This window comes from Sturnira hondurensis, unplaced genomic scaffold, assembly GCF_014824575.4.
Source record: "Sturnira hondurensis isolate 20B ecotype Veracruz unplaced genomic scaffold, ASM1482457v3 Scaffold0004152, whole genome shotgun sequence".
Taxonomy (NCBI): domain Eukaryota; kingdom Metazoa; phylum Chordata; class Mammalia; order Chiroptera; family Phyllostomidae; genus Sturnira; species Sturnira hondurensis.
In genome coordinates, this window is record NW_028076783.1 from 8,339,468 (window position 1) to 8,367,055 (window position 27,588).

A 27,588-nucleotide genomic window follows, 5' to 3' on the forward strand; every position below is an offset into this window, starting at 1 on the left:
ATAATATATAAACATATGATGCAGGAGTGGGCACGTTGTCATGATAAAGCTGTTAATCATCAGTTGCCGATAGCTGTGGCTTTCTGAATCATCCAAATAGTTTCTGCAGAGGAATATTCAAGCTTAATGCTTAAAATTTGACGTAGATTGTCTGCTCTACTCGTTCAGTCATTTTGAATGCAATGGCCACACAGTATATGTGCTCATTCAATAGCATTTACCACCCCCACTGACTAGTACAGTGAAGTCCTCATTGTTCACACATGTGCATTCCAGTCCACTCTCCTTGACTGCCAGGTTACATCAAAGGGGCACAAGCCATTCTTGTTATGTTAACAATGGCTGGACTTTTTCTGGACAAACCTCATATTTTTAACTTTATAAGATACTGCCAGACTTTTCCCATTTTACATTCCCACCAGTAACATATGGGAGCTCCAGTTTCTCTGCACACTCTATCACTTACCTTTCTCAGGTTTTTTGTTTATTTGTAGCCATTCTGATAAGTGAGTAGTGATACCTTGTTGTGGTTTTAATCTCCATTTCTCTGATGACACAGTGCAGCATATCTTTTCATGTGTTCATTTGTTATCCTCATCTCTACTTTGATGAAGTATCTGTCCAAATATTTTGCCCTTTCTAAATATCTGATTATTTTCCTATTAATTTTGAGAATAATTTATATATCTGGCTATATGAGTAAATCCTTTAGTAGACGTGCAAGTTTTGCCTTGGTCTGTGGCTTGCCTTTGTTTTTTCTTAATAGTATCCTTTTGTGTGTGTTAGTCATGTTTTGGTGGCATAGCTAAGAAATCTCTGTCTAACCCAGGGACACAAAGATTTTTCTCTAGATTTGTTTCTAGAAATTTTAGAGTTTAAGTTTTATGTATAGGTCTGTGACATAGTCATAATTAATTTTTATAAATTGTACAAGGTATAAATGGAGATGATAGAGGAGTTTTTTGTTTATGGATATCCAATTATTTTAGCATCATATACTAAAAAACTATATTTTCTCTATTGGATGACCTCTGCACCTTTATTGAAAATCTGTTGACCATATAAGTGTGAATCTATTTCTGGACCCTGTTCCAACAATATGCCTGTAATTCTCCAATATAATACTGCTCTAATTGCTGAGCTTTATAGAAGTCTTGAAATCAATTAGAGTGATTCTTCACTTGATTTTTTCCAAAATTGTTTCAGTTATTCTAGTTTTTTGCCTTTTACATAAATTTTAAGATCACTTTGCCAGTTTCAATACAAAATCACTTAGAGAAGCATTGACATCTTAGCAATATTTAGTATCCCAATCTGTGAACATAATAAATCTCTTAGTTTTTTCAACAAAATTGTATATTTATCGACATACATAACATGCACATATTTTGTTAGATTTATACCAAACTTATGTTTTTTGATGCTATTGGAAATGATATGTTTTAATTTCAATTTCTGTTTGCTTTTTGCAAGTACAAAAACATGAGATTAGTTTTTGTATGTTAACTTTGTGCTCTGCCTGCATCCTTGTTAAATGTACTTCCCAGTTCTAGAGGCATTTTTGTAGACAGGGATTTTCTACATAGACAGTCATGTCTTCTATAAATAGAAGCAGCTTTGTTTCTTCCTTTCTAATCAGAATGCCTTTTAATTCTTTGTCTTGACATATTGCACCAGTAAGGACCTCCAGTGCAGTATCAAAAATGAGTAGTGAGAGTATTGGTGCATTGTTCCTGAACTTGAGGGAATGCATCCATCTTTTAACATTAAGCATGATATCAGCAATGTATGTTTTATAGACACTCTTCATCAGATTGAGGAAATTCCCTTTTATCTCTACTTTACTGAGAGGTAAATGCATATAATAATTATTGAATTTTGTTAAATTATTTTCTGTATCATTGAGATGACTATATATTTTTCTTTTTAATCTATTAGTATAGTAAATTGCGTTAATAGATTTTTCAAATATTAAACTAGTTTTGCATTCCAGGTATAAGCCTGACTTACATTACCTGCTCATGCTTTCTTTGAGGCTTTTGTGTTTATGTTTCTGAAGGATATTGATCTGTAATTTTATTTTCTTATAACTTCTTCTTCTGACTTTGGTAGAAGGCAAGTGTTGGCTTCATAAAACTAGTGGGCTGATAAGTACAATGAATGAATGATGTGCAGAATTACTAGCTACAAGGGAAATATAAATCAAAACCAAAATTAGATCACACTTCACACCTGCTAGGATAGCTACAATAAAAAAGACTGGGTATTGTTAGAAAAGGGAAGATCTAAAAAAGATCTATTGGCCTTCGCTTTGCCTCTCACTCCAGTGGGGCTCTGGAATCACTGCCAGCCACTGGCCCCTACTGTCCACTCACACATTTAATGATCATCCATGGGATACCCACTGCATTTATTCAACACTGTCTACTTGTCACTCATAGTTGTGAGCAAACAGTATCTGAGGATAAGCAAGGGGTGGCTCATGATTTAGGAGACTGTAGCTTAATGAAGGTAGTGAAAATAAAATAATAACTTATGGTTCAGCCCTGGCTGGTGTAGCTCAGTGGATTGAACACAGGCCTGCAAACCAAACAACTGTGGTTTGATTCCCAGTCAGGGCACGTGCCTGGGTTGCAGGACAGTTCCCAGCAGAGGAAACACACGAGAGGCAACCATACATTGATATTTCTCTCCCTCTCTCCTTCCCTTCCCCTCTAAAGATAAATACATAAAATATTTGAAAAATAACTTATGATTCAATGCCATACATACGATAATAGAGGTATTGCAGAGAGAGCATATAGCAGAAGTGATTGATTTTGCCATGGGTTAGGTCAGGGATGTGATCACGATGTTTTTCTGAAGGACATGCTATTTGAAGAGTGGGTTGGTCAGAGTTGGATAGTCCAAGCAAAGCTAACGGGTTGATAGAATAAATAGCAGATACTGCCCCTTCATGGTGGACTGGAGAGAAACAACCAGTGTCAGCATTCCAGCACCTGCCAGGGAAATACCAGCCCTGATAAAGTCAGAGATGCCATCCAGCAATCTGACTGCAGACCCTGTGCTCTAAGACATTCTATACTATGACTACAGTACAGCTGTAGTCAAAGAACTATTGACTGAGAATGAAATATAAATTGCTTTATCTACATGTAGTAAGAAGCAATGGACATTATGAGAGAGGGGAAAGGACAGGGGAAGCAAATATACTTATGTCTTAGAAAGATAAAGTGTAGAAGCCAAGAACTTATATGTATGACCCATAGACATGAACTAAAGGCAGGGAATGTGGGTGAAAGGGGGTGTGCAGGACAGAGGAGAATAAAGGGGTGGAAATAAGACAACTATAATAGCATAATCAATAAATATATTTATTTTTAAACTAAGATAAATATGATCTCCTAAAAGTCTTTCACTCCTTATCTGAGGTTTAATGTAAGAAAACACTCCCAATTCAGCAAGTAAAAGTACAGGCTACCCAGTTAAACTTTGATCTCAGCTAAAAAACAACAACATTTTTTAATATAAGTGTGTCTTATAAAATATTTGGAACATACTTTTATAAAAATAATTATTCATTGTATATCTGAAATTCAAATGTAATGGAGCCTCTTGTATTTATTCTGCAGACTTATCTCCAGTTCACTTTCTGCCAAAGATTAAGAAGGCCTCTGTACCCTGCACATTTGATACATCAAATTGAGCTAAAACAGAGGCTATGGTGTGGGTCAGACATTAAGGGGTCAATGGGAAATCTAGAGACTAATGGGAAAGACAGAGGAGACACAGACTAATCTGTGGACAAACTGGCCTGACTGCAGGGTTCTTTGTGTGACCCAGGCTTTTCGCCGGGAGCTGTACTCAGCATGTGCCCACACGATGTAATGTAATAGTTAAGAGCACACACTTTAAAGTCACATGCCCTTAAGTTCAATTCCCTGCTCTAGCTCATACATGACTTGTAACCCAAGAAAAAATTACTTAACCTCTCTGAGCATAAATTTCTTTATATAAAATTAAGATAATTATGGCCACCTCCCAACAGCTTTATTGTGATGTTGCATCTAGTCTGGTACCTGGCCAGAGTTAACAACATTAGCCTATTATTGTTATTATTATTATGAGTCCTAGTCCTGCTTGCATGGCTGTCACTCCCTCCTCTGGGGCAACCCAAGGTAGACAGATAGGATTGGGTAGGACAGAACAGAACAGAATAAGCCCACCATTTATTTTTTACTTAGTATATACAAGGTACTGCACTGTTTGCATGTATTTTGTGAACTAATCTTCATAACACCTTAGAGAGACAGCATATTCCTATTTTGTAAATAATGGATCCAAGGCATAAGAAATTAGAAAATATTTCTAAGGTCACAGGGTCACACAACTTGTATGTGGCAAAACTGAAACGAAAAGCCAGTTCTATCTGATCCCAACGCCCAAGTCTTTAACCATGACACACACATCAGAATGTCTCTATGCAATTTCCACCCAGACTGAAGTTCCTTCCTACTCTAGGAAAGAACTCAGATCAGACTTTCGGTTATGCACAAAGATGTCCACAAGAATTAAAGCATTCCATTTGCCTTTTACTCTCCTGTCTCCTTACTAAATTAGAATGGCATTCTGGGAGAAGGTCCTCATCTTCCTCTCCCCAGCTTGGGTAAGATCATTTTTCTTAATCTACTTTTTCCTCTACTTTAAGTTAAATTCATTTGCTTATACCAATGGAGGGTAAGTCACAGCTTCTATTAATAGTGCAGATAAGTAAGCATGAAATTATACTATGTCCCAATTTTACAGATGAGGAAACTGAGACTTAGAGGGGTATCAGTCACTTGCCAGAGTCACACAGATAATAACTGAGGTAACTATCATATTACCTGAGTCCAGGTTTCTCTTCTCAAAATTATTTTGCATGTCTAAAGCACCATCCTACAAATAAAAGCTGTCTCCATGAATGACATAGACAAGAATCCCTCCATCCTGGAATCTGATATGTCTTGGAAAGAGACATTAAATAATCAAACAAAAAATAATATTTAAACGCCAATAAGAAATAATAGAGTGTATACAAGATTATAATACAGGGATTTGAGTTGGATTAGTGGGTTACAGAAGTTTTCACCAAAGGAGAGATATTATAGCCAAACAGAAAGCTAAAAGTCATAAACCAAGGAGCAAGAAGAAAATACAGCAGAGAAAACTGAATACCCAGCCTGGCCAGTGTTTAACCAGGTCACAGAGGGAGTCTCACGGTACTGACAGGAATTGAAGCCATTTACCCCTACCCTCAGGCTGGTGCTATTTCCTTGATGCCAGACCACCTAATGCACCTGCTTCATGCCCCTTTTAGCTGATGTCTTTGAGGAGCCATCAGACCTCCCTGTTAGGTTGCAGTATCCAGAGCTTTTGCCTGCCTGTACAGTGTTCTTACAGTGAATCAGGAAATATGCCCCCTCTAGGCTGATTAAACCTTGAAGGCTCAAAGTTTGTGTGAAGTAAGAGGTCTTGCTACCCTTTCCCAAGTGAGTAAAGCCACAAGTCAAGGTCCATGGCTAATAGAGAATCTGTGAATGTTATTTCTCCACTAGCCCCTTGGACATGCCCAGTGCTCAGGTCTAAGCAATGATTTTGACAGCATCATTCTAACTCTCTGCAAACTTCCTACCATGGACCACTATCTCTAGGTCACAACTCTTTAGAAAAGGCAGGATCAGTGCCTTCTTGAGAAGATAAAACCAAAAATCATGGAAGGATCCAAGCAGAGCTTCTTGATGGCTTTTGAGTGCAGTTTGGTGCTTTGTAAAGAGTACGAAACTGGGAGAAAGCTGGCCACATCCTCGCATTGGCTCTGTGACACTAGATAAGCTTCCTTTTTCCAGACCTCATTTAACTCACCATTTATTAAAAGAGCCCTCTGGCAGTTATAACATATAAGCTTTGGTCAAACTGTAAGTTTAGGAAGCCCCAAGTCCCTATTTCAAAGAACTAAACTTACAGCATTCCTCAGGATAGCCAGTATCATCTAAACTTGAAACAAATTTTATCCCCTTGAGCATTTATATCCAAAAGGAAGGATATTTTACATCTGAAATACATAGCAGCATCTTAAATCCAATATTTCTTTTCATTGTGTGAAATAATTTTATTACTTTTAATGTCTGCTATATGCCTCAAGTAATGTGTATTCAACTCTGGAAAAGATAACCTTGCCCTCAAGGAGCCTCCAGCTTATTGGTGGAGACATATAATCAGGCACCTAATCAGGAGAGAAACACCCAGTTCTTTTTGGAAAAACCAGAAGAAACTTCCCGAGGAAGTCAAAGCTGAGGCCAGTGCCCAGAATAATATTAGACTCCTTGAGGATTGTTGAGTGAATAAAACATTCTGAACTTAAGAGATCCAGGGTCTAGCCCTGGCTGGTGTGGCTCAGTGGATTGAGCATTGGCCTGCGAACCAAAGGGTCGCTGGTTCAATTCCCAGTCAGGGCACATGCCTGGGTTTTGGGCCAGGTCCCCAGAACAGGGCCTGCAAGAGGCAACCACACATTGACGTTTCTCTTCCTCTCTTTCTCCCTTCGTTGTCCTCTGTCTAAAAATAAATAAACAAACAAATAAAAAAAAACAGGGAGAGATCCAGAGGCTAGAAGAGAGAACTATTAAAGTACTGAGTTCTCAAACATTAGTCCAAGCATTTTTGTAACAGATGATGGAGCAAGTAACTTTGTGGAGTAGGGTGGAAGAGTCATTATAAAGGTTCACAGAGAAGGGAGCATTTGAACCTGAGTCTGAGGAATAGCAAGAGTACTCCAAGGGGAGATGAAGGGGAAGATACCACAAGAAAAATAAAGAGCATGAAGAAAGGCGTGGGGGTGTGAATGAGGACATGGGGGGTGGCATGAGGGTGTGAATGGAAATGCTCATGTGAGGACAAGTAATTAGATCAGAGCATGCAGATGGGAGGGAGTAGGCACACCTGCCAATCTTATTTACTACTTGCTTGTTGGCACTGTGTAATAGTTCTGCCTGATGCCCATCTAATTGTCAATGCTAGCATGGGAACTACCTCCAAAAGAGTTACTGAAGTGCGATTTTATACATACACATTAGAAAAACCAAGAAGTCTTCCCTTTCCCTATATGAAAAACTGTAGGTTTGAAAGATAGGGCAGGACTCATCAGATCCAAGAGCAAGCGGTGTAGAAATCTTGCACAACAACATAAATTCCATAGCAGATGATGTCACCTGCAAATGCCCTATAAATGGAGCAAGGCAACAGGTGCATTGGGATACTTTCTCTCTAGCAATACCCGGTGCTACAAACATGGCTGTCTCAGTACTTCGGGTGACAATTGTCCTGGGACTGCTTGCCTTAATCCTGACTTGCCATGCTGGTAAGTGTTTCCGGTCGCAGCTTGGGCAGCGTGCAGTAGTTAGCCCTGACCAGAGGAAGCTGGCTGACAGCACTGATCCAGAACCTGAAGGGCAGAAAGGGGGAGGGGCCTTTGGGCACTGGCCTAGGAGTTCAGAGGCAGATCTTCCAATGCAAAAAATGTAGGATTTCTACTCAATGTGCTTCAGTTACATCCTTCATCCTCAGTGAACATGTGAAGTATGAAATGATTTCTTTCTTATATATTCTGTGATATGGTGACACTATTTTGTTATCAGTCAGAGAGCCAAGAGTGTTTATTTTTGAATAGTTAGTTATAACTGATAATGTTCAAAGGTGAAGAATATATACTCTGGAATAAGACCCCTAGGCCTGACTCCACAATTAATCAGAAATGTGACTTCAGGCATTTTATTTAACTTCTCTGGGCCTCGCATGTAAAATAAAATATCAATAGCTAGCTTTCTCATAAATGTATCATGAGAAATTAAATAAAATAGACAAAAAAATTGAAAAGTACTTGGTCTATAATAAGCACCAATAAATATTAACTGTTATTGTTATCATGCATTATCTCATTTAATTCTCATGATAATTCTGTTCTGCACACACGTAGTTTTATTATTTCCCAGTTTGCGAGTTAATAAACAACACTTACAAAGGCAAAGTTACTTGAGCAGAGACACTGGTAGCGGTGGCACACCTTGGACTAAAACCAAAGTCCCTTGATTCTTTCTGTCATAAGTTAGTATCTACTTTCATGTCTGTTTCCATCACACAGAGGACCACAAGGCTGCATGCAGAATTCTCAGTAACTCATTCTTTTTTGGTCTGTAGAAGACAGTGAGCTCTTGCCTTGTCTCTATTCAGAATGACAGGTCAGAAAACACAGACAGTGCACATACTTCCCTTAAAACTCTTTTAAACGTAACGTGGCAGAGCTCACCCTCAGCCACCCACTATGCACCAGCACAACACAGCACCACAACAGAACCATAGAGGTGGCCTTAGAGACTACTGTGTCCATCTACTCCTACAGGAATCACCCTGGTGGAGTGAGAGGTGAGACTGATATCCCAAAGACCAGTCTCAGTTCTGTTTCTTATGAACTTTGGGTAAATCAGTTCAGTGCTTTGAACCTCAGTTTCTTCATCTGTAAAACGGGATAACTATAACTCTCACCACATCAAATGAATATGCTTTTGTAACTACCTGTAGATTATAAAAACTATACCAACATCAGCAGTACTTTTTTTTAAAGATTTTATTTATTTATCTTTAGAGGGGAAGAGAAGGAGAAAGGGAGAGAAACATTAATGTATGGTTGCCTTTGACGTGTCCCCTGCCGGGAACTGGCCTGCAACCCTGACTGGGAATCGAACTGTGATGGTGTGGTTCGCAGGCCCATGCTCAATCCACTGAGCTATGCCAGCCAGGGCTCAGTACTGTGTTTTTGCAGAACTTTATGATTATATTGATCATGAAACTCAGCCAGGTAGTTAATGTAAATAAGGGTTACTGAATATTTGGAAAGAGAAAATATTTAACTACTGGCTTTGACCACTAGTTTCTAGTAAATCACATTTTTTAATTTTATTATTATTTATTTTGTTTTCTAACATTCTCAAATTTCTTAAAATTTAATTTTTTTAATTTTCAGAATCTCCAAAAGTACTAGATAAGAAGGCTACTATGAATTGCTTTGTTATTATTTTTAATAATAGTAGTAATAACACTGCAATCTTTTATTGTGGGCTTACTTAGAACCTGGTATTGTGATAAGTGGTATATATAAGAAATGATATTTAGTCAACTTCCAGCCAAGGTGGAGGCATAGGTGGAAATACTAGACCTCCTTGCACAACCAAATTTAAGGACAACAAAGATTTAGAAACAAAAACACAACCAGAACAGACAGAAAATTGAACTGTACCGAAGTCCGACAATAATGAACCATTCATCCAGACCAGTAAGTGGGGCGAAGTCGGCGGCTGGCAAAGAGGGGTCCCAGCAGAAAAAGGCAGCAACCTGGGCGGGCGCCAATGGAAACCCAGTGAGGTGCACAAGGTGGCTAGCTGACTATGGACACACATTAACGCACAGATAAACCAGGCAGGTTTAAAAATGGTCAGTGAGACAGACCACACAACCCAGGCCCCCAGCAATAGGAAATAAAGCCTAAAAGCACCAATTGGAAAAACTTGTGAGGGTTGAGGTGCTGGGAGAAGTGCTCAGCCTCACAGGAGAGTTCACAGGAGAGACCCACAGGGCCCTAGAGTGTACACAAGCCCACCCACCCAGGAAACCAGCACTAGAAGGGCCCAATTTGCTTGTGGGAAGCAGCAGAGGGGATTGAAATCTGAGAGAGAGCCCAACAAACACCATTGCTCCCTCTCTGACCCAGCCCCCCCCCACAACCCAATGACTGGGTATACCTACCCTGGTGAACACCTAAGCCTCCGCCCCTCATATGTAACAGGTGCAAACAAACCAAAACATTATGGCTCAAGCAGAAGAACAGCTCAAAGTCCTAGAGCCAGTACTTCTAAGCGACAAAATGATAGCCAACCTATCAGATGCATAGTTCAGAACACTGGTGATCAGGATGCTTACAGAACTGGTTGATTTTAGTTGCAAATTAGATGAAAAAAAATGAAGGCTACACTAAGTGAAATGAAGCAAAATGCAAAGGGAACCAATAGTGATGGGAACAAAACTGGGACTAAAATCAATGGAGTGGACCAGAAGGAAGGAAGAAACAATCAAATAGAAAATAATGAAGAAATGAGAATTCAAAAAAATGAGGAGAGGCTTAGGAACCTCCAGGATATCTTTAAATGTTCCAATGTCTGAATTATAGGGGTACCAGAAGGGTAAGAGGAAGAGTGACAAGTGGAAAACTTATTTGAACAAATAATAAAGGAGAACTTCCCCAGTCTGGCAAAGGAAATAAACTCCAAGGAAGTCCAGGAAGCTCTGAGAGTCCCAAAGAAGTTGGGCCCGAGGAGGAACACACCAAGGCACATCATAATTACATTAGCCAAGATTAAAATGAAGGAGAGAATCCTAGAAGCAGCAAGAGATAAGGGGACAGTCACCTACAAAGGACTTCCCATCAGACTGTCAGCTGATTTCTCAAAAGAGACCTTACAGGCAAGAAGGGGCTGGAAAGAAGTATTCCAAGTCATGAAAGGTAAGGACCTACATCTAAGATTGCTCTATCCAGCAAAGCTTTCATTTAGAATGAAAGAGAAGATAAAGTGCTTCTCAGATAAGGTCAAGTTAAAGGAGTTCATCATCACCAAGCCCTTATTTTATGAAATGTTAAAGGGACTTATGTAGGAAATAGAAGATAAAAGACATGTACAGTAAAATGGCAGCAAAACTCACAATAATTAACAACCACACCTAAAACAGAAACAAACTAAGCAGATAGCTAGATCAGGAGCGGAACCATAGAAATGGAGATCACATGGAGGGTTAGCAACAGGGCAGTGGGAGGAAGAGAAGGGGGAAGAAGGAACAGAGAATAAGTAGCATAGACGGTAGGTAGAAAATAGACAGGGGGAGGGAAAGAATAGTATAGGAAATGTAGAAGCTAAAGAACTTGTGACACATGGACATGAACTGAAGGGGGGAATGTGGGAGGAGAGGTGTGTAAGGTAGAGGGGAATGAAGGGGGGGAAATGGGACAACTGTAATGACATAATCAATAAACTATATTAAGTATAAATGATATTTATACATATATGATATATATGAACAATGTATGAAATGCTTTTTGATCCTGACAACATGATGAGGAATTGAAAGTGTGTCAAGTATTATATGTAAGGTTACATGGGCAATCTAAGTACGTAGGACTCCAAAACATATGATCCACCAGACCCTAATGTACTCAGTAATATTATACATGGTCTGAGGACTGGGGACCAAGGATCTGATCTTTACATACTCCAATCCAGAGCTCCTTTACATATTAAAAAGCTACCATGTAGTGTTATATATATATTTTAAGTCAAGTAGGTAGATAGAAAGAACACAGAAAAAAATTCACTCTTTATGCAAGGAACCTCTGCTTTTTGCCTGGTAAATATCTTCAGGTGATAATTGCTTGAAAGCATTATTATATGTAAGTAACAAGGTCTGTGGAGTTAAAAAAAATTAGGTTAAAACCTGGCTCAGCCACTTTTTAGATGTGTGATTTCAGGTGAGCCATATAACTTCTCTGAGAGTCTTGTTTTCTCTCCTGTAAAACTGCAGTACTGTTATCGAGTTGTGTAAGAATTAAGGCATACTACAGAAGCAAAGTCCCAGTTCTGACCAAGAGGCCTAGCATCACAAATACGCTCTCTCTTTGCTCCCCCTTCCCATGGAAAAAAAAAACAACAAAGCTATTCTAGTCACTATGGTTGCCCTGCACTTTACATGAGGCTCATTTCCATATATGGCATTTTTACCTTAACTCTTAGCATATGCTATGTACATAATAGTAGGCTCAAAATAAAAAGCTTGTAGAATGAAAACAATATCCAACAACTGAATGAATGAATACTTGGTGATTAGTACATTAATTCTGGTTATATGTCCTAGACTGCTGCTCCTATCAAACCTTTTGTTGTGGTATAGTAAGCAATAAATATTTGTAGTACTAAATGTTATATCTTTTTACTAAGAGTTTCTATTTTAGAGGATAATATAAATGTAAGACTTCTAACATAAAGTGACTACCTCCACACAAAAAGCTAGTTATACCTTTTTCATTCTGAGTCCTGGATACATTGTTTAGAAGTAGAAACTTCTTAAATCAAAACTTCTGGTGGGATTGCAGATAAAATATAGGGCACTCAGCTTAATTTGAGTTTTTGATAGACTATGAATAATTGTTTAGTTTGAGTATGCTCTAAATATTGCATGGATCATTCTTATGCAGAAAACTATTGTTTATCTGAAATTCAACTTTAACTGGGCCTCCTGTGTTTTTATTTACCAAATCTAGCAGCACTACTTGCAAGGCTATAATGAAATAAAATGACAAAGATCCTACTCCATCATGGCACCAGGGTTGAGGGGGACGCCACAGGTGGCTGCTAATTGCTCTTCTTTCATTCCTTCTGATCTCCTGAATTATTAGACCACTAAGTAATGCAGGCCTCCCACACAAGAGAACTTGCATTACAGCAACCTCCAACCTCACTCGCTGGATCTTTGGCCTCATTCTAAAGAGGCCAAGACTCTTGATTAAGACTCAAGAGTAAGAGGTTTCCAGTTATAGTTTCATCTTCTCTTGCCTTTGATGAGTCTTCTTCAAGTCACCTAATCTTTCCAACTTCTTAGGTTAATAAACAAAAATATTCGCACCCAGGGTATGTGGGTATGGGGTCAACAAATGCTACTCATGATTATTTCATCTTCATTATTATCATTACCATGGGCTCAGGGATTACATGGAGAAAGAGACCATGCAATTGAAATGAAATCAAACATTCTTCATTTCAATCCTGGCACTAACATTTAAGGGTTCTTAACTCTGGTGAAGTGATTTAGCCTCCATGAGCTTCATTTTTCTCCAGGAAAGGGAACAACATATACCAGAGAATCAATGTCTGTTGGTCTGTTTGATTGTTTTCAGGAATAAGTGATATAATGCATGTAAAGACTTTCACTGGGTGTGCATTAAATATTGAATAAACCCACTACATGAGGCTCCCAAGTTAATTAGTGGGGGTACCATAGGCGCTAGTGTCTCCCTACAAAGAAGAGAGACATTCCATTCCTGTTGCTGAGAATCACTTCTGAGATTCTGTTGTGTCTTTCAGATGACAAGCCAGATAAGGAGTCAGATAACTCACCAGATAAGGAGTCAGATGACTCGGGCAAAATTCCAAAGCCAGATTTCCCCAGGTTCCTAAATGTCTTGGGCAGAGAGATCATTGAGGATGCAGTGTCACTATTCCTTGGCTCCGTGCTGAGGCACAAGTAAGTACTGAGGCAAGCCTTGCTTTTGTCTCGTTCACTGTTGGTAATGACCATATTGCACTAAAATGAATGAGAATCAAATTCATGGTGCATGCCAATGTATTATTTTAATGGAAAAGTGTCCCCTTAAGTCTTATTTCCCTGAACTCTTTGGGGTGGTCATATTCCCATTAAGCAGTTCTATAAAATATTTTTATCTCAGGACCCAGTAAGGAGGAGGAAGAGCACCAGACCAAGAGACAGAGAACCAAGTTCTGGTCTGGGCACATGTGCTCCTTCACTGGGTGATCTTGGGCAAGGTGCTCCATCTCTGTGGGCCTCAGTTTGCTTATCTTTAGAGCTAAAGGAATAAAGTACCCATCAGTACAGACCCTGTCATTCTTTGGTGAAGGTGGTAGATAATGGTGTGTTCAACATCTACAGTTGTGATCAGCCCTGCCTATAATTTGAGTAACCCAAAAGGGTTAGAGGCGGTTGCTAATCTGTCCTCAGAGACAATCTACATGAGTGTTTTGATTATGAGGAACTTTCCTTGGTGGCAGATCACACATCTTTCCAATGTTCTCTAACTGCTTCCAAGCCCCTGGCCCAAGTGCTCATGCATCTTACTCCACTATACATAGCTCTGATTTTTACTTCTGCTTTGCCCTGTTCATTCTCCCCATATTACTCTCCCTAACTTCAGCTCTCTGGAATCCAATTCATTCTGAATTTCTAGGTACTTTCAATTTTCACCTCTCTGAGCCTCTGCTTTCCAATCCTCCCCTTCACAAACCTCTGAGTAGAGATTGGAAAAGTGTGCTCTATTATTCACCTGCTTCAGAATTCCATGAGGAACTTACACAAAATGCAGGCTCCTTTATTCCATCTTGATCCTTCCTGGGACAAAGCTAAGGATATGCTTTTTAACAAGCTTTCAGGGGGTTCTGATGATTCTTCTATACAGTAGATTTTGAAAGCCTTTGATTATATGTTCTGAGCCACATGGCTGGATGTGAAGGAGTTCATAGCCTTTAAATTTTTATTCATATTTTGTATAAATGTGACTATTTGCATTTTCTTGGAAAATGCTTCTAACTTTTACAAACTCCTCAAATGTCGCCTATGACCAATAACAGACTAAGAACCACTACTGTGTAGAAGTGACCAGGGTTCCTTTTGTAATCTCTGATATGCATAAATAAATATAATGCTATGTGAATTGGCAGAATTCTGCATACAATTCTCATGCATGAATGTTGAAGCTTACAGATGCTTATTTTTATATTGTTATTTTTCTACTGTGGCTGCTTTTGCAACTGGTATGTCCCCATAATTGTTAATGTAAATGAGGAGGGGACTGACAAGCAAACAATAGGAGTAGTAACCATTATGTACAAAGTACAGATTAGAATTGAGTTAAAGTCATATTGTTGTAAATCACAACAATAGCAATGAAGGCGGTTGGAACTATCATCGTTCTTTTTATTCCTCCCCTGGGGAATTCCCCAGATATAAAATAACACTTTTTCTTCTATTAACCCTGAAAGTTGACTATCTAAAATACTAAAAGATTGCAGTCAGCTCTGGGTTCAGAAATGGCATCTCCACTTCTACCATTTCATTTCTTTCATTATATTCTGAATAAATAATGTTCTTTCTGTTCCTACAACCTACAGACATTTTAGGCCTTCTGTCATTGCTTACATTTCTGCCTAAAACTTTTTTCATGGTTATTTCTTTGTCCTGAAGCTCACCTAAAAGTCACTTCCTCAGAAAACCACTCTATAATGACTCTTATTAACACTGTCTTCTTTCATTCCCTGGTTCTTCTCCATCACTTTACCTTGTCATACTGTCATTATCACATGTATCACTATCTCAAAATTTTACTTTAATATAAAATATTAAATATTTTAAACATGGAAGTAGGGATCAGATCTATTTAGCTCATTGCTATAGCACAGTACTTATAATTTATATCAGGCACTCAGTAAATAGTTGTTGAATTAATTAAGGGAAATTATCTCAGAGATCAGATCTAAAGCCCATGTGCACCAATTTGACTGAGGAATCCTGAGGGAACATTGTTAAAAGAATAGCAGTCTCAAGGTAACAAATCTAGTTGTTCCCTCTCTCTCCAAGGGAAGACCATAAACATAATGGGAAATGGAGAATGAGAGGAGACCATCAAGATGTATTACTGAGCACTTAATATGTGCAAAGTAGGGGCAGGAACTGTGAAGGGAAAATCTAGAGCATAAGTTTGTCCTTCTCAAAGAATTTGCAGATTTTACAGTGAGATAACATGAGCAAATGCAATGATAATTAAAATGCCAAATAAGATAAATATCAGCCAAAAATTACAGGTAATTTCTAGAGGGGAAAAAAACTGTCACTGCAGCCAGATGCTTAGGGGAGTGGTTTTGGCAAAGGTGAGATGAAATTTGGACCTTCTAGAACTAAATAGATTTGATTAGAGAGAATGACAGGAATGTTGAAACTTCATAAAGTGAAAATCCTGCTTTATCGGTCTGACATATCTGGTGTGTAAGTACTGGGCCAAACACATAATAAATGCTAGATATTTACTGTTAGGTCAGTGAGTAAATTGGCTTGCTCCCTCCACCTGCTCCCTCTACCTGCCTTCTGGATTATTTTAGAGCTATGTAAACTGGATTCTGGTCACCTTTAAGGAGCATTCAATTCTTGTGAATTTTCCCCTATCCTCTGGGTTTCCATGACACATTCCTGGTTCTCTTTTTACCTCTAGCCATCCTTTCTCATTCTCTTTATTTGACTTTTCTTCATGCATCTGTCCCATAAACAGCAATCCCCCTCAAGGCTCCAAATGTAACCTGTCTGCTTTTTCACATTACAGCATTCACATTGGGACTATTAGTTGCAATTTAATGAGTTCCAAATTCAAACATCTATTGCACTCCTTTTTCTAAGCTACAGACTAAGGTGACTAATTGTTTACTACAAAACCCCACTTAGGTTTTCCACCAACATCTCAAATTCAACTGTTCTAAATGCAAGCCCAACATCTCAGTACACACCTGTTCCCTGATCCCATGTTCCTTATCTCAGTCAGGCACACCCCTTCTCACCCAAAATCCAGAAACCTTGGGATCTTCTGGGATCCTTCCTGCTCATCGCCAGCTTCACCTAATTCTGAATATTCAACTGCTAATTTTTTCCCCATACCATTCCTTTTCTTCAACTCCACTGACTTGTTGGCTAGTCCAGTCCTTCATCATCTTTCTTGCAATCATTTAATTAGATTGTTAGGTAATTCATTTCACTGTTCCATCCATCTTCAACCTATTCCCAGGGTTATACAACAGAAACACGTAGTTGGTTCTATCATTGCCAAGCTTAAACTCCTTTCATGAATTTCCTTTGCCTACAAAATCAGAGCAAACATATTCAGCTGGTGTTAAAGGTTCTTCCCTGATGCTCATATCTCCTTCAGTCATCTCTCTCACTCCTGCATCCAAGCACCTGATGCTCTAATAACAATCGATTTCTGTTTCAGGGTGGTCGCATTTGTATAAACCACCAATATCTTTGCATGTGCTTCTCCCTCTGCCAGCAATGCCTGGCCCGCAAACCACAACTCCTTTCTCCTCTCCTGACAAGTCTAATCATTTTATAAAGTCCAAGTCAAAGAACAGCTCTCCAGAGACATCACAGACCTCCACAATTTAAAAACTTAAGTTTAAAAAACTTAATTCATGCTCTGGGATTTCATAATGCTTTGTAGAAACCTTCATAACAGCTTTTTCCCCCATCATTTTAAGTTACTTGTGTCTCAATGTGACTGTTTTCTCCACTGGACTATAACCTTCTCACAAATCACTTCTAAGCCATCTTTTACCTTCTCAGCAGCTACCTCATACCCAACCTTGAACAGTAGACTACGATGATTCTGGCACTAATTCATGATTCTAGAGATCTAAGTTTTAGACTTTACCTTGCAGTTTATCAGCCATATGACTTAGGTTGTGTAATCTCTTTGAACTTCAAAGTTTTTTTATATGTAAAAGGAGATAAGATCATTCATTTTTTCATCCAATCAATATTTATTAATTTATACTACATGCCAGGCATTGTTCTAGGTGCTGGGGATTTATTACTGAATGAATATACCAAAATATATGTATATATAGAATATGTATTTGAGTAGATACCTAATTAACAAATTTGTTTAAATATTTAAAGAGATAATTATGCATAAATGTCTTTTCAACTCTGAACTATTATGGGAATCTTAGATATTATTTCTTTCTGACATAGAAAAATCTGGAAAAGTAAAGTACAGATCAAACATTATAAGACACCCTAGTGCTCATTCTAACATTTCTATTTAGTCTAAATTATAATTAATTTTTTCTCTTTATTTTTTCTTTTCAAGTGATTTTGTGGAATTTGATGTTAAACAAGAACATTCATCAAAGTGACCTCCAAGGTGATTTTAATTAACAATGTACAACTTAATAATAGTATACAATACAAAGAAAAAAGGGTCTGTCTGATTGTATGTAATAAAGTTGGACACCCATGCTTACCCACAAGCAGAAAAACTATATTCTTTCTGGTTTTGTTTTGTTCATGCTGGAGTTTTTAAAGATTAATTTTAAATAAATTTCTAGTCACCTTAAAGATGATAATATCATAAGGGTTAAGGGAAGAGGCACTATTGTGAATGAAACAAGTAAAAACCAGGAGTGAGGAGACCTGGTTCCTGTTACAACTCTACTAGGAATTTGTTTTCATGTACACTCAAGCTGTGAAACGATGGGATTATATGCACTAAAATCTAAGGTCCCATGTAATCAGGCCATCATCACCCACAAGAAGAGTCAGATTTGCTGAACCTAATTCCAGGAGGAAGGACTAGCAAACTCCCTAATCCCACAGAGTCAGTCAGATTTACGTACAAACAGTATGTTTGAAGGGCTTGGAAATATTTGCTGTTTTCTTATCTAATTCTGTCCTGAGAATGGAGAGTGAAATACAAAAACAGAACTATAGAGCTGGAAAATAATGATATCAGTACCTAGCATTAACTGAGTACTTACTCCATTTTAGGCATTAAGCTAAGTGCTATATATGTGCTACCTACTTTAATGCTAACATCTCTATTTAAAATAGATATTGTTATCCTTAAATTCTATAAACAAAAAAGCCAAGGCTCAGGGAGATTTGTGTATGGGCCAAGTTATAAGGGAGGAGGGGATGATTTGAACCCAAGCAGTCTGTGCTTCCTCACTAACCCATAGTGCTAGTGGAGAACAAATGAAAATAATGTAGTAGAAAACAGTGATTAAGCTGTCTGACTTCAGACATGCCTCAAGGCGCCCATAGAAATAACCACTACACTTCTGGTTTGTTGAGTTATCTCATTGCCATCTCCAGGAGGGATGGCCTTTCCTAAATTCCATTTCATACCTGACCTGGGAACACGCCTCTTCTCTGCTGCTCCATTTCATAACTTGGGTGTGATGACTGTAAGCTCAGAAAGCCACTATCTTGTTATTCCAGAACTTAGCCCTTCCTTTTCCATAAGCTCTGAAAGATAGAAATCAGGCTTGGGCCCTGGAATCAAGACATGCTTAACCCTAACACTCCTGACTCTCACCCCCAAGCCAGCTAAGCTCCTTTTGCATCTATCTCCCCACTCACATCTTCTCAGGGAACAGCCCAGCTCTTGTTGCAGGTGTCCTAAACCTTTGTCTTCATTCAGACTGTTGGTACATTTAGTACCCACCAGCAGAATCTGTGGAGTGCCTTCCTAGAGGTTCAGTGTAGGAAGCAATCCAGTGTAGGGAGGCAACATGAAGGAGTTAGGAAGAGCAAAAGGCATAAAGAAGCTGCAAATTCAACTTCTAACTTGGCTACTAACTGGTTACGGAACCATGGGGAGGTCGTTTGTCCTCCTCTAGACTCTCTATCCTCCTTATTAATATCAAAAATGTGAGGGACTTAATTGTTTCAGATCTTAAGGCCAGAATTGTTTTGTTTTTAGCTGCACCTAAAAAGCTTTGAGTAGATCTGGGAAACAATGGGCCCTAATGGGCAAAGGGAAATGGCTCAATCTAGGGAGGTAAAAAAATTTAGCCTCAGGGCAGGAAGCCTCTACAGCAGAGGTTAAATTTTGGATGGTTTGATTGGGTGTACCTCCTTAAACCTTGGTGACTTAATAAGTCATTTAATAAGTAGTTTCATTTAATAAGTAGTTTCAAAAGTGTCCTTTGTGTGATAGTTGCCTCATCTAATCAAAAGCAAATCATGACACTAAAAGCAAATGATTCAAACAATTGCCTGTTTTTCCAGTATAAAACATTTAGAGCATAAAACAAAGTTCTAGATTATTTCCTAAATTTAGATAGATAGATTGATTGATAGGTAGATAGATAGATAGATATAATCCCATCTTCCTCCTGCCACCTACACCCCTTTCTTATACATTCCTTTAATGCTCACTTAATCCATGCCTACTATGTGTCATATTCTGGCAATGCTACCATGATGAGTAACACAGCCCAGCCATTGAGATGCTGATTGCTTAGGCCGGCGATTTTCATCTGGTGTGCCATCAAATTTTTCAAACATGCAATACCTGACTATTTAGTCAGGGGCACTGACCTCTTTTTCGATAGATGGTCAAATAAAAAATGATAATAGCCAACACAACAATAGCTATCTGGTGTGAATGAATAAAAATTTTTTGTCAGATCATCAAAAAATATATTTTCTGGTTTGCCACAGAATTTTAGTAATCAGTTTATGGGTGCCACAAGATAAAAAAAAGGTTGACAATCACTGGTATAGGCTATCACCTAGCACAGTATACCTCAAGGACTGTGGAGAGAAATGACAAAGGTGTGATCAAGTGCCTTGGTGATGCCTTGGAGAGAGTACACTTAATAGGTAATTCACATGTGGCTGATGATTAAAACTGCAGCTGGGCATGGATGTCACTCAATATCCACTCTCTGAAGTCTTATGGGAAAAGAATTTTGAATTTTAGAAATTTGAGGGGAAAATTTTTACTTTCCTAAGGACTGCCTCCTCCTTTCTGAGTGTAATATATATATGTAACTTGGCCTATTTCTTTTTGTTCTCTCCCTATCTGGAAACTCAAAGTGAAACTGATGATTCACTTCATTCCTATGTGTAACCTTTGTGCATTTGCACAAGGTTTGTGCATTCTTCTCTGTTGCTGATTCCTGCCCCATATAACTTGCATTTTTGGTGTTGTTCTTGCCTGTTTCCTCAAATATATATTATAGTTGATTTCACATTCTAAAGCTCAGAGTCATAAATATCTGAAAAAAAAGATGAAAAGATTTTTGCATTTTTTTGAATCATAAACCCTTTCTGGCTGGTAACTGTTTCCCTTTGTCTGTCTTGTGTTTGTAAGAACACACCTACAGGCTCCAGAACAATCCCAGGGCAGCCAAATCCTGCTCTTCCAGTTCTTCTGCACCATGAGGCCAGGACCCAAGCCTCAAAGCACCCCCCAGCAAGTTCTTAGGATTTGGGCTCTGACTGAAGCCAAGCGCAGCTTTACTGTGAACACCATGACTTTGCATTTTTGCTTCCAGAAGTCAGAACAAATGTGTTCTCTTTGGGGGTCACACATCTGAGTTCATTGAGAAAATTTTTATTGATGGCATTAATTTTTTCCTGAGCACATTTAAACTTTTTAATGCTGCAAAAATATTAAGCATATAAGAATTATTAGCAAGAATAACCAAAGAATGGTTCAAAATAAGGAAACTAAAGCCCAGGTAAAGTAACAAGTCCAAAGTTACAGGATCAAGAAATGATAAAAAGAGGATTTTAATCTGATTTCAAAGAACATCGTCTTAACCCCTAAAAAATGTGTAAAGTTTCAGAGATAAAACTTTCATGCACCTTTTTGGGAAGTCTTCCAAAAATATTCAAGCCTGTTCTCCTGGGCTAGTAAATGAATAGCTGACCTTTTTAAAATATATGTATATAATTACAAGGTTATTGCTGTGTCACAAAGGCTTTATTATTCTCATAGAAGAGCAGAGTGTCTGGGACAGAAGATTCCTGGGAAAGTCTAGTGCAGCCTTGTCACTAGCTCCATCACCCCTTTCATTACACAGATGTGGGTCCCTGGTGGCCATCACTGTGGTTCTTGCCAGTTAGAGAGAATCACACCATTCTATCACCTGACCCTGCTGAACCAGGGAGTCTCCCAGAATTATTTACCAGGCAAAGGAAGGGCATGATGACAAGGAGAACAGCACTCTCCTTGTGATCGACCTGCTTCTGCTACTGAGCTCTCCCGGGCTGGCCTGAGTCCTGTCCTTCTCAAGCCCTTTACTCTGGAGACAATTTCAGTGCACTTTCAATAAATCTTTTGTTTGTTTCACTGTCTTCCTGTTTTTATGCAGCCACAGTAGGTTTCCATGCGACACAAATATCCTTTAATAATAAAAATGACTCAACAAAGAGTCAACAGCTACTAAATACTGAAAAATGTATATTTTGTTCTACAACATATTCAGACAATCCATAGTCTGCACATTCCAAAGACTTTTGGAGACCTTTGGGCCAATTGCTTTTATTCCCCCAGCTTTATTGAGTTGTAATGAACATAAAATAGTGTATAAGTTTAAGGTATAAAAGTGATGATTTGGTATACATATATATTGCAAAATTTTTACTACAATAAGGTTAGTTAACACAGCCATTATTCACCTAGATGCCTTTTGGTGGGGGCGGGGGATGAGAACTTTTAAGATCTACTCTCTTAGCAACTTTCAAGTATGCAGTCCAGTATGGTTAACTATTGTCATCATGCTATACATTACATCCCCCAAATATATCTTATATGGATCTTATAACTGAAAGTTTGCACCATTTGACCACCTTTACTTATTCCCCCACACATACAACTCTCTTCCCCAGGCAACCAAGCACAAATCTACTCTGTTTCAATGATTCCATTTCTTTCTTTTTTTTTTAGATTCCACATGTAAGTGCAGTCATACAGTATTTGTCTTTTTCTGTCTGACTTATTTCACTTAAGGTAATGCTCTTAAGATTCATCCATATTGTCACATATGACAGGATTTTCTTCTTTTTTTAGTGCTGAATTATATTCCATTATGTATGTATGTGTCCATATGTGTGAGTGTGTGTGTGTGTGCATATATATAATCACATTTTTTCTCCATGCATCCATCAATGGACACTTAGGTTGTTCTTGAGTCTTGGCTATGGTAAACAACATCGCAGTGAATATGGAAGTGCTGATACCTCTTCCAGATAGTGATTTTTATTTCCTTTGGATACACACACAAAAGTAGGATTGCTGGATCATATGGTAACTTTATTATTAACTTTTTTAGGAACTGCCATATTGTTTCCCATAATGTCTGTAGCAATTTACATTCCCACTAACAGTACACAAGGGTTCTTTTCTTTTCTCCTCATCCTCACCAGTGCTTGTTATTATCACTCCTCTTCCAATAACAGTCATTCTAATGTGTGAAATGACATCTCACTGGGCTTTTGACTTGTATTTTCCTGATAAATAGTGATATTGAGCAAATTTTCATTGGCTGTTTGTACATCTTCTGTGAAAAAAATGTCTATTTGGGTCTTTTGGCCATTTTTTAAATCAGGATGTTTTGTTTTGCTATTGAACTGCATGAGTTTCTTATGTATTTTGGATATTAACCCCTTATCAGATATATTATTTACAAATATTTTCTCCAATTCCATAGGTTCCTTTTTTATTTTTTTGATTCTTTCAAGACTGTGCTGATTTCAAATACTACATCCTCTTAACCAAAATCACTTAAGATCTTTACTATATCAAGCATCTGACATGTAGACTGATTATCCCCAACAAATGTCATTCAAAAATACTTTTCAGATTCTGAGTGCCTAATTTGTGCCTGGGAAAGATATTTGCCATAACTGCCAAAATCAGTGTATCACCTATGTTTAAGAAACATGCCCTATCAGAATTTGTCCATCTTTACATTCACCTCTTCATTGTACAATTTGAAATCACTCTTCCATGTTGGTAAAACAAAAACAAAAACAATAAAAACAGGTGCCAAATCAGTACTGGATTTAATGCACTGCTAAGAAGTAACAGTCTAACATCTCTAGCAATCTAGAGAGCTTCTGAAGATTTCCCAACTGCTTTACATACATGTTTTCTCTTCTTACCCTTTGTCTTTCATTAACTTCTCTTCTTGACCTTTAATAAGATCCTCTCTGCAGCCAACAGGGACACCTGTTTTTGAAGATCAGGAATCTCTTACATCTGCACAGTGTTTTTCTTTCATGATCCCCTCATGTTATTACCTCACTGTAACCCTATAAAAGTATTTGGTCAGAGATTATTTTCTTCATATAAAAGGGGAGAAGACTGAGGCTCAGGAAAGAACATTGACATCATGAAAATATACAAGCTGTTATAGGCTGAGTGGGAACACCAACCAGGTTTGTCTAGCCTCCAACACAGCACTCCCTTGAAGGTGCAATCCACAGCATCACTGCTCTGTCTCCAATCCCAAAGCTTCCACCAAGACATCAGGTCTACGAAATTTACATCTTGCTTGTTACCGAGATGCTGAGCAGAAAGAGTCCTTTTATTAACATATAATTCAAATTATATCAATTTATTCTGCTGCATCCCATCTCATGCACAGCAAAAACTGTATTTCTAAATTTCCTTACAGTAGTGGCTAGGATCCTACCTGAGCTACTGGCCTCTCACCTCTTCTTCTACTGCTTATTCCTTTGCTCCCTCCACTCCAGCCATTTGGAATTCTTGCCTTTCTTTAAATACTCCAGGGATGTTCTTTCCTCAGAGCCTTCAATTTATTCTTCCTTCTGCCTCAGATATCTTCCCCAGGATTGCCACATGGCTTTCCACCTCACTTCTTCAAGTCATTCTCAGAGGTGACCTTCACAGAGAGAACTTTGTTGAGCTCTTTACTTTAAATGGTACCCTCTGGCCCACCATTTCTTATCCTCCTCAGCAGCTGTACTTTTTTACTCCTAGCACTCATTTTTTAATACAGTGTTAAAAAACTTTTTTAAATTTTATTTTGTTCCTTATTCTACCTACCCCAAGTAGAATATAAGCTCCATGAGTCAAGATTTTGCCTCTTATGTTCAATGTTCCTGGCACAATCATGAAAAATTAGAACAGTGTTTCCAGAGAGCAGATGATCAACAAAAATTTGTTGTAATCTATATTAAGTAAAGAAATTAAAATCCTAGAACAAGAAAGTAAGGATGCATATGGAACATCCCAGGGACCCTGTGCTTGAGCAGCTCACAATCTTGATGTAGGAAATAAGAGCACTTGATCAACTAACCATAGCATGCTCTGGTAGCTGCAATCTTGCTGTATGAGAAAGAATTTGGAGACCTGGAGAAGGAGAAGTAAGGACAATTCAACCAGAGGTGACAGCATAAATCAATGCTCAGATTGTGACAGCACTTGTTATTCAAAGGTGGCCCTTCAAAAGCTACCTAAGATGGTAAAGCAACAGATATTACTGGGACATGTCCATGCTTGGTCCTTCTAAATGTTACTTCATCCAATCACCACATCAAGTACAAGAATTAGATATTATCACTGCATTTTGAAATAATGCAACTGAAAAGCTGGAAGTTTAAGGAATCTGCCAAGCTTATTCAGATCACTAATGATAAAGCTTGATCTTGAACAGAAGTCTGTGCAAGCCTAAAGCTCCTGTCTCCTGCTTCAGTGCTTTTGCAGTCTATGATAGGATTTCCTTTTGTTATTTTTATTTTTACACTGAGGAGGGGAATTTACTGTCTAATATGTGTTAACTGACAAAATGTTTTCCTCAAAATTCCACTTTGAAAAGTATTAAAATAGCATATGCTCACCATAAGGGGAAACATGAGACAAAAACAGAACCATATATATAATTTTAAAAGTTAGCTCCTGGCTCACTAAGGTCTCTCTTTCCACATGCTATGATGATCAGAAAGGCCCACAACAAAGAGTGTTTCCTCAGGTCCAGGTCACAGAATGAAGACAATGGGAGGAGATGGCTACATAGCATGGGTACAAATGAAAAGGCTGTGGGTGGGAGCCCATGAGATTTGGGGTTATTTATTACTACAGCTGGGCAACCTCAGTTCTTCATAGAGATGTAGGTAAAATAAGGAAGGAAAAGAAGTTTCACAAAGTGCAACAATTCCTATTGAAAAAAAAACCCACAGAGATCAAGAAATGGCAGGAAATCAATATCAATATCTTCATGGAAGGGGTGACAGTTATCCTAGTCAGGAATCAGCCAGGAAATAGACACTACTGTAATGCTGAGGCCAGAGGGAAGGTAATAATAATAGTTTCCCCATATTTGGAGGGGATAAGTTCTAAGGTCCACAGTGGATGCCTGAAACCACAGAGAGTGCCAACCCTATATATGCTATGTTTTATCCTACACATACAACCTATGATAACATTTCCTTTATAAATTAGGCCCAATCCCCAGTAACAAAATAGAACAATTATAACAATATACTTGAATAAAAGTGATGTGAACATCTTTCAGTCTATTATTTAGTAAAATAAGGTTTACTTGAACACAAGCACTGCCATAACAGGATCGTCAATCTGACTCCTGAGAGGGCCCCTGAGTGATTAATGGGTGGGTGACACGTACAGTGTAGACACACTGAACAAAGGGACAATTTATATCCTGAGCAGGATGGAGCAGGGCAGAGTAAGACAGCACGAGGCTGAATGGTGTGCAATTTAAAACTTGTGAATTATTTATTTCTCGAATTTTTCATCTAGTATTTTTGGACCATGGTTGACTGTGGGTAACTGAAAGTAAACAAAGCAAAATGGTGAATGGGGGGACTAGTGTGTACAGAATTGACTCAACAGTGACAGAAGACCTAAAAAGTCAAACAGGTGATGGTGAGGCAACCTAGCAACAGATAACAGGAGGAAGCCACTTCCCACCTCAGGTGGACAGAAAGAGAAAAGGGGTGGTGTAACTAGAGCCAGGGACCAGAGTCAGCTGGCAAAAGCCATAACCAATGCAGACCTGCCCAGCAGGACCTGGCATTTCAGACATGGCACAGGCACTTCCAGAGACTTCTGCCAAATAGAAGAGAGTAGGCCAGACTCTGGCTTTCTCCCTCTTTTCCTACCACCTATCTTCTGCCTGGAACTCCTGGAGGCAGAATGGAGGCCAAGAGTCAGCTAACATGGGAACCTAAGAAAGTCAACCTGCAGGGGTCAGCTTCATGCCCCTGTTTTTCCTCAACGCAGAACAGAGTAGGGGAAGGATGGAGAATGGACTGGAGGGCAAAGGTCCTGAGACTGGCATTAGAGCAGGTCTGAAAGCAGACTATGGCAGACATTCTGAGTGAGGAAAAAACTTGATTTTTCATTGACACACAAAAGTGTTAAAAGCAAAGAGATTTAGCTATTTTTTCAGTGTGGCTGGGGCTAGAGCCCGGGTGAAGAAAGGGATATTGAGGAGACTAGATATGGAAGCAAAGGCCAGTCCACAAAGGGCCCGGCATTCAACACTAAGAAGCTCAAAATCTGTTTTATAGGTGATTGTATATACCCAAACTTATGTTTTGAAAAGAAAATTCTGGCATCATGGTAGATGGTAGCATGGAGGTCAGAGCCCATTTGCCAGAGACTGACATAGTAAAAGCCTAATTTGGTGTAAGGGTCAATGAGCGACCCTACAGTAACTACAAATGTAATAGAAACTCACTTTCTGGTGGTGTAGGCTCCAAACCAATTGTGAGGTTTGTGAGGACCTGTGTTGTCAGACAATATTTTGAAAATTCCTTTCCATTTCATGCTTAAAATTTCTTTGCAAGTAGGGGCACAAGAGGTCTGGAAACTCCATCAAAGGAAGATCAGTTTCAGAAAATGGATATTTTGAACTTAGACGTAGGGCATCATTATGTCTTGATGGAAATGTGAGTTACCTTTATAAAGATGGGCTCTCTAGAGTTTATGACCCAAGGGAAAAATTATCTAGTTAAGGCCCTTCTGAATAGAGCCCCCAGATATAAAAATAGGACAAACTGAATCTATTCATTGCTTTATTTATTCTTTCCAGGAGTCACTACATTTTAGGATGGACCGAGTTTCAGCCAGGGAGGAGGGGACCACAATTCTCCTTCCACTCTCACTTTATCCTGCTG

At 38.6% G+C, this 27,588-nt stretch overlaps 1 protein-coding gene across 1 annotated transcript; it reads left to right on the forward strand.

Annotated features, from left to right (window-relative positions):
* Positions 1 to 7,315: 7,315 nt before the first annotated feature.
* CUNH5orf46 (chromosome unknown C5orf46 homolog) lies at positions 7,316 to 21,053 on the forward strand. The gene is made up of 4 exons (XM_037045020.1): positions 7,316 to 7,399; positions 13,218 to 13,377; positions 17,777 to 17,830; positions 20,789 to 21,053. The coding sequence occupies exons 1-3, from the start codon at positions 7,330 to 7,332 to the stop codon at positions 17,820 to 17,822; spliced, it is 276 nt and encodes a 91-aa protein (XP_036900915.1). The 5' UTR covers positions 7,316 to 7,329; the 3' UTR covers positions 17,823 to 17,830; positions 20,789 to 21,053.
* Positions 21,054 to 27,588: the final 6,535 nt, after the last annotated feature.

Coding starts and splice junctions, on each gene's coding strand:
- CUNH5orf46 (XM_037045020.1), top strand. CDS start 7,330: ATGGCTGTCTCAGTACTTCGGGTGACAATTGTCCTGGGACTGCTTGCC. Junction 7,400..13,217: donor AATCCTGACTTGCCATGCTG/GTAAGTGTTTCC, acceptor TGTGTCTTTCAG/ATGACAAGCCAGATAAGGAG. Junction 13,378..17,776: donor GGCTCCGTGCTGAGGCACAA/GTAAGTACTGAG, acceptor TTTCTTTTCAAG/TGATTTTGTGGAATTTGATG.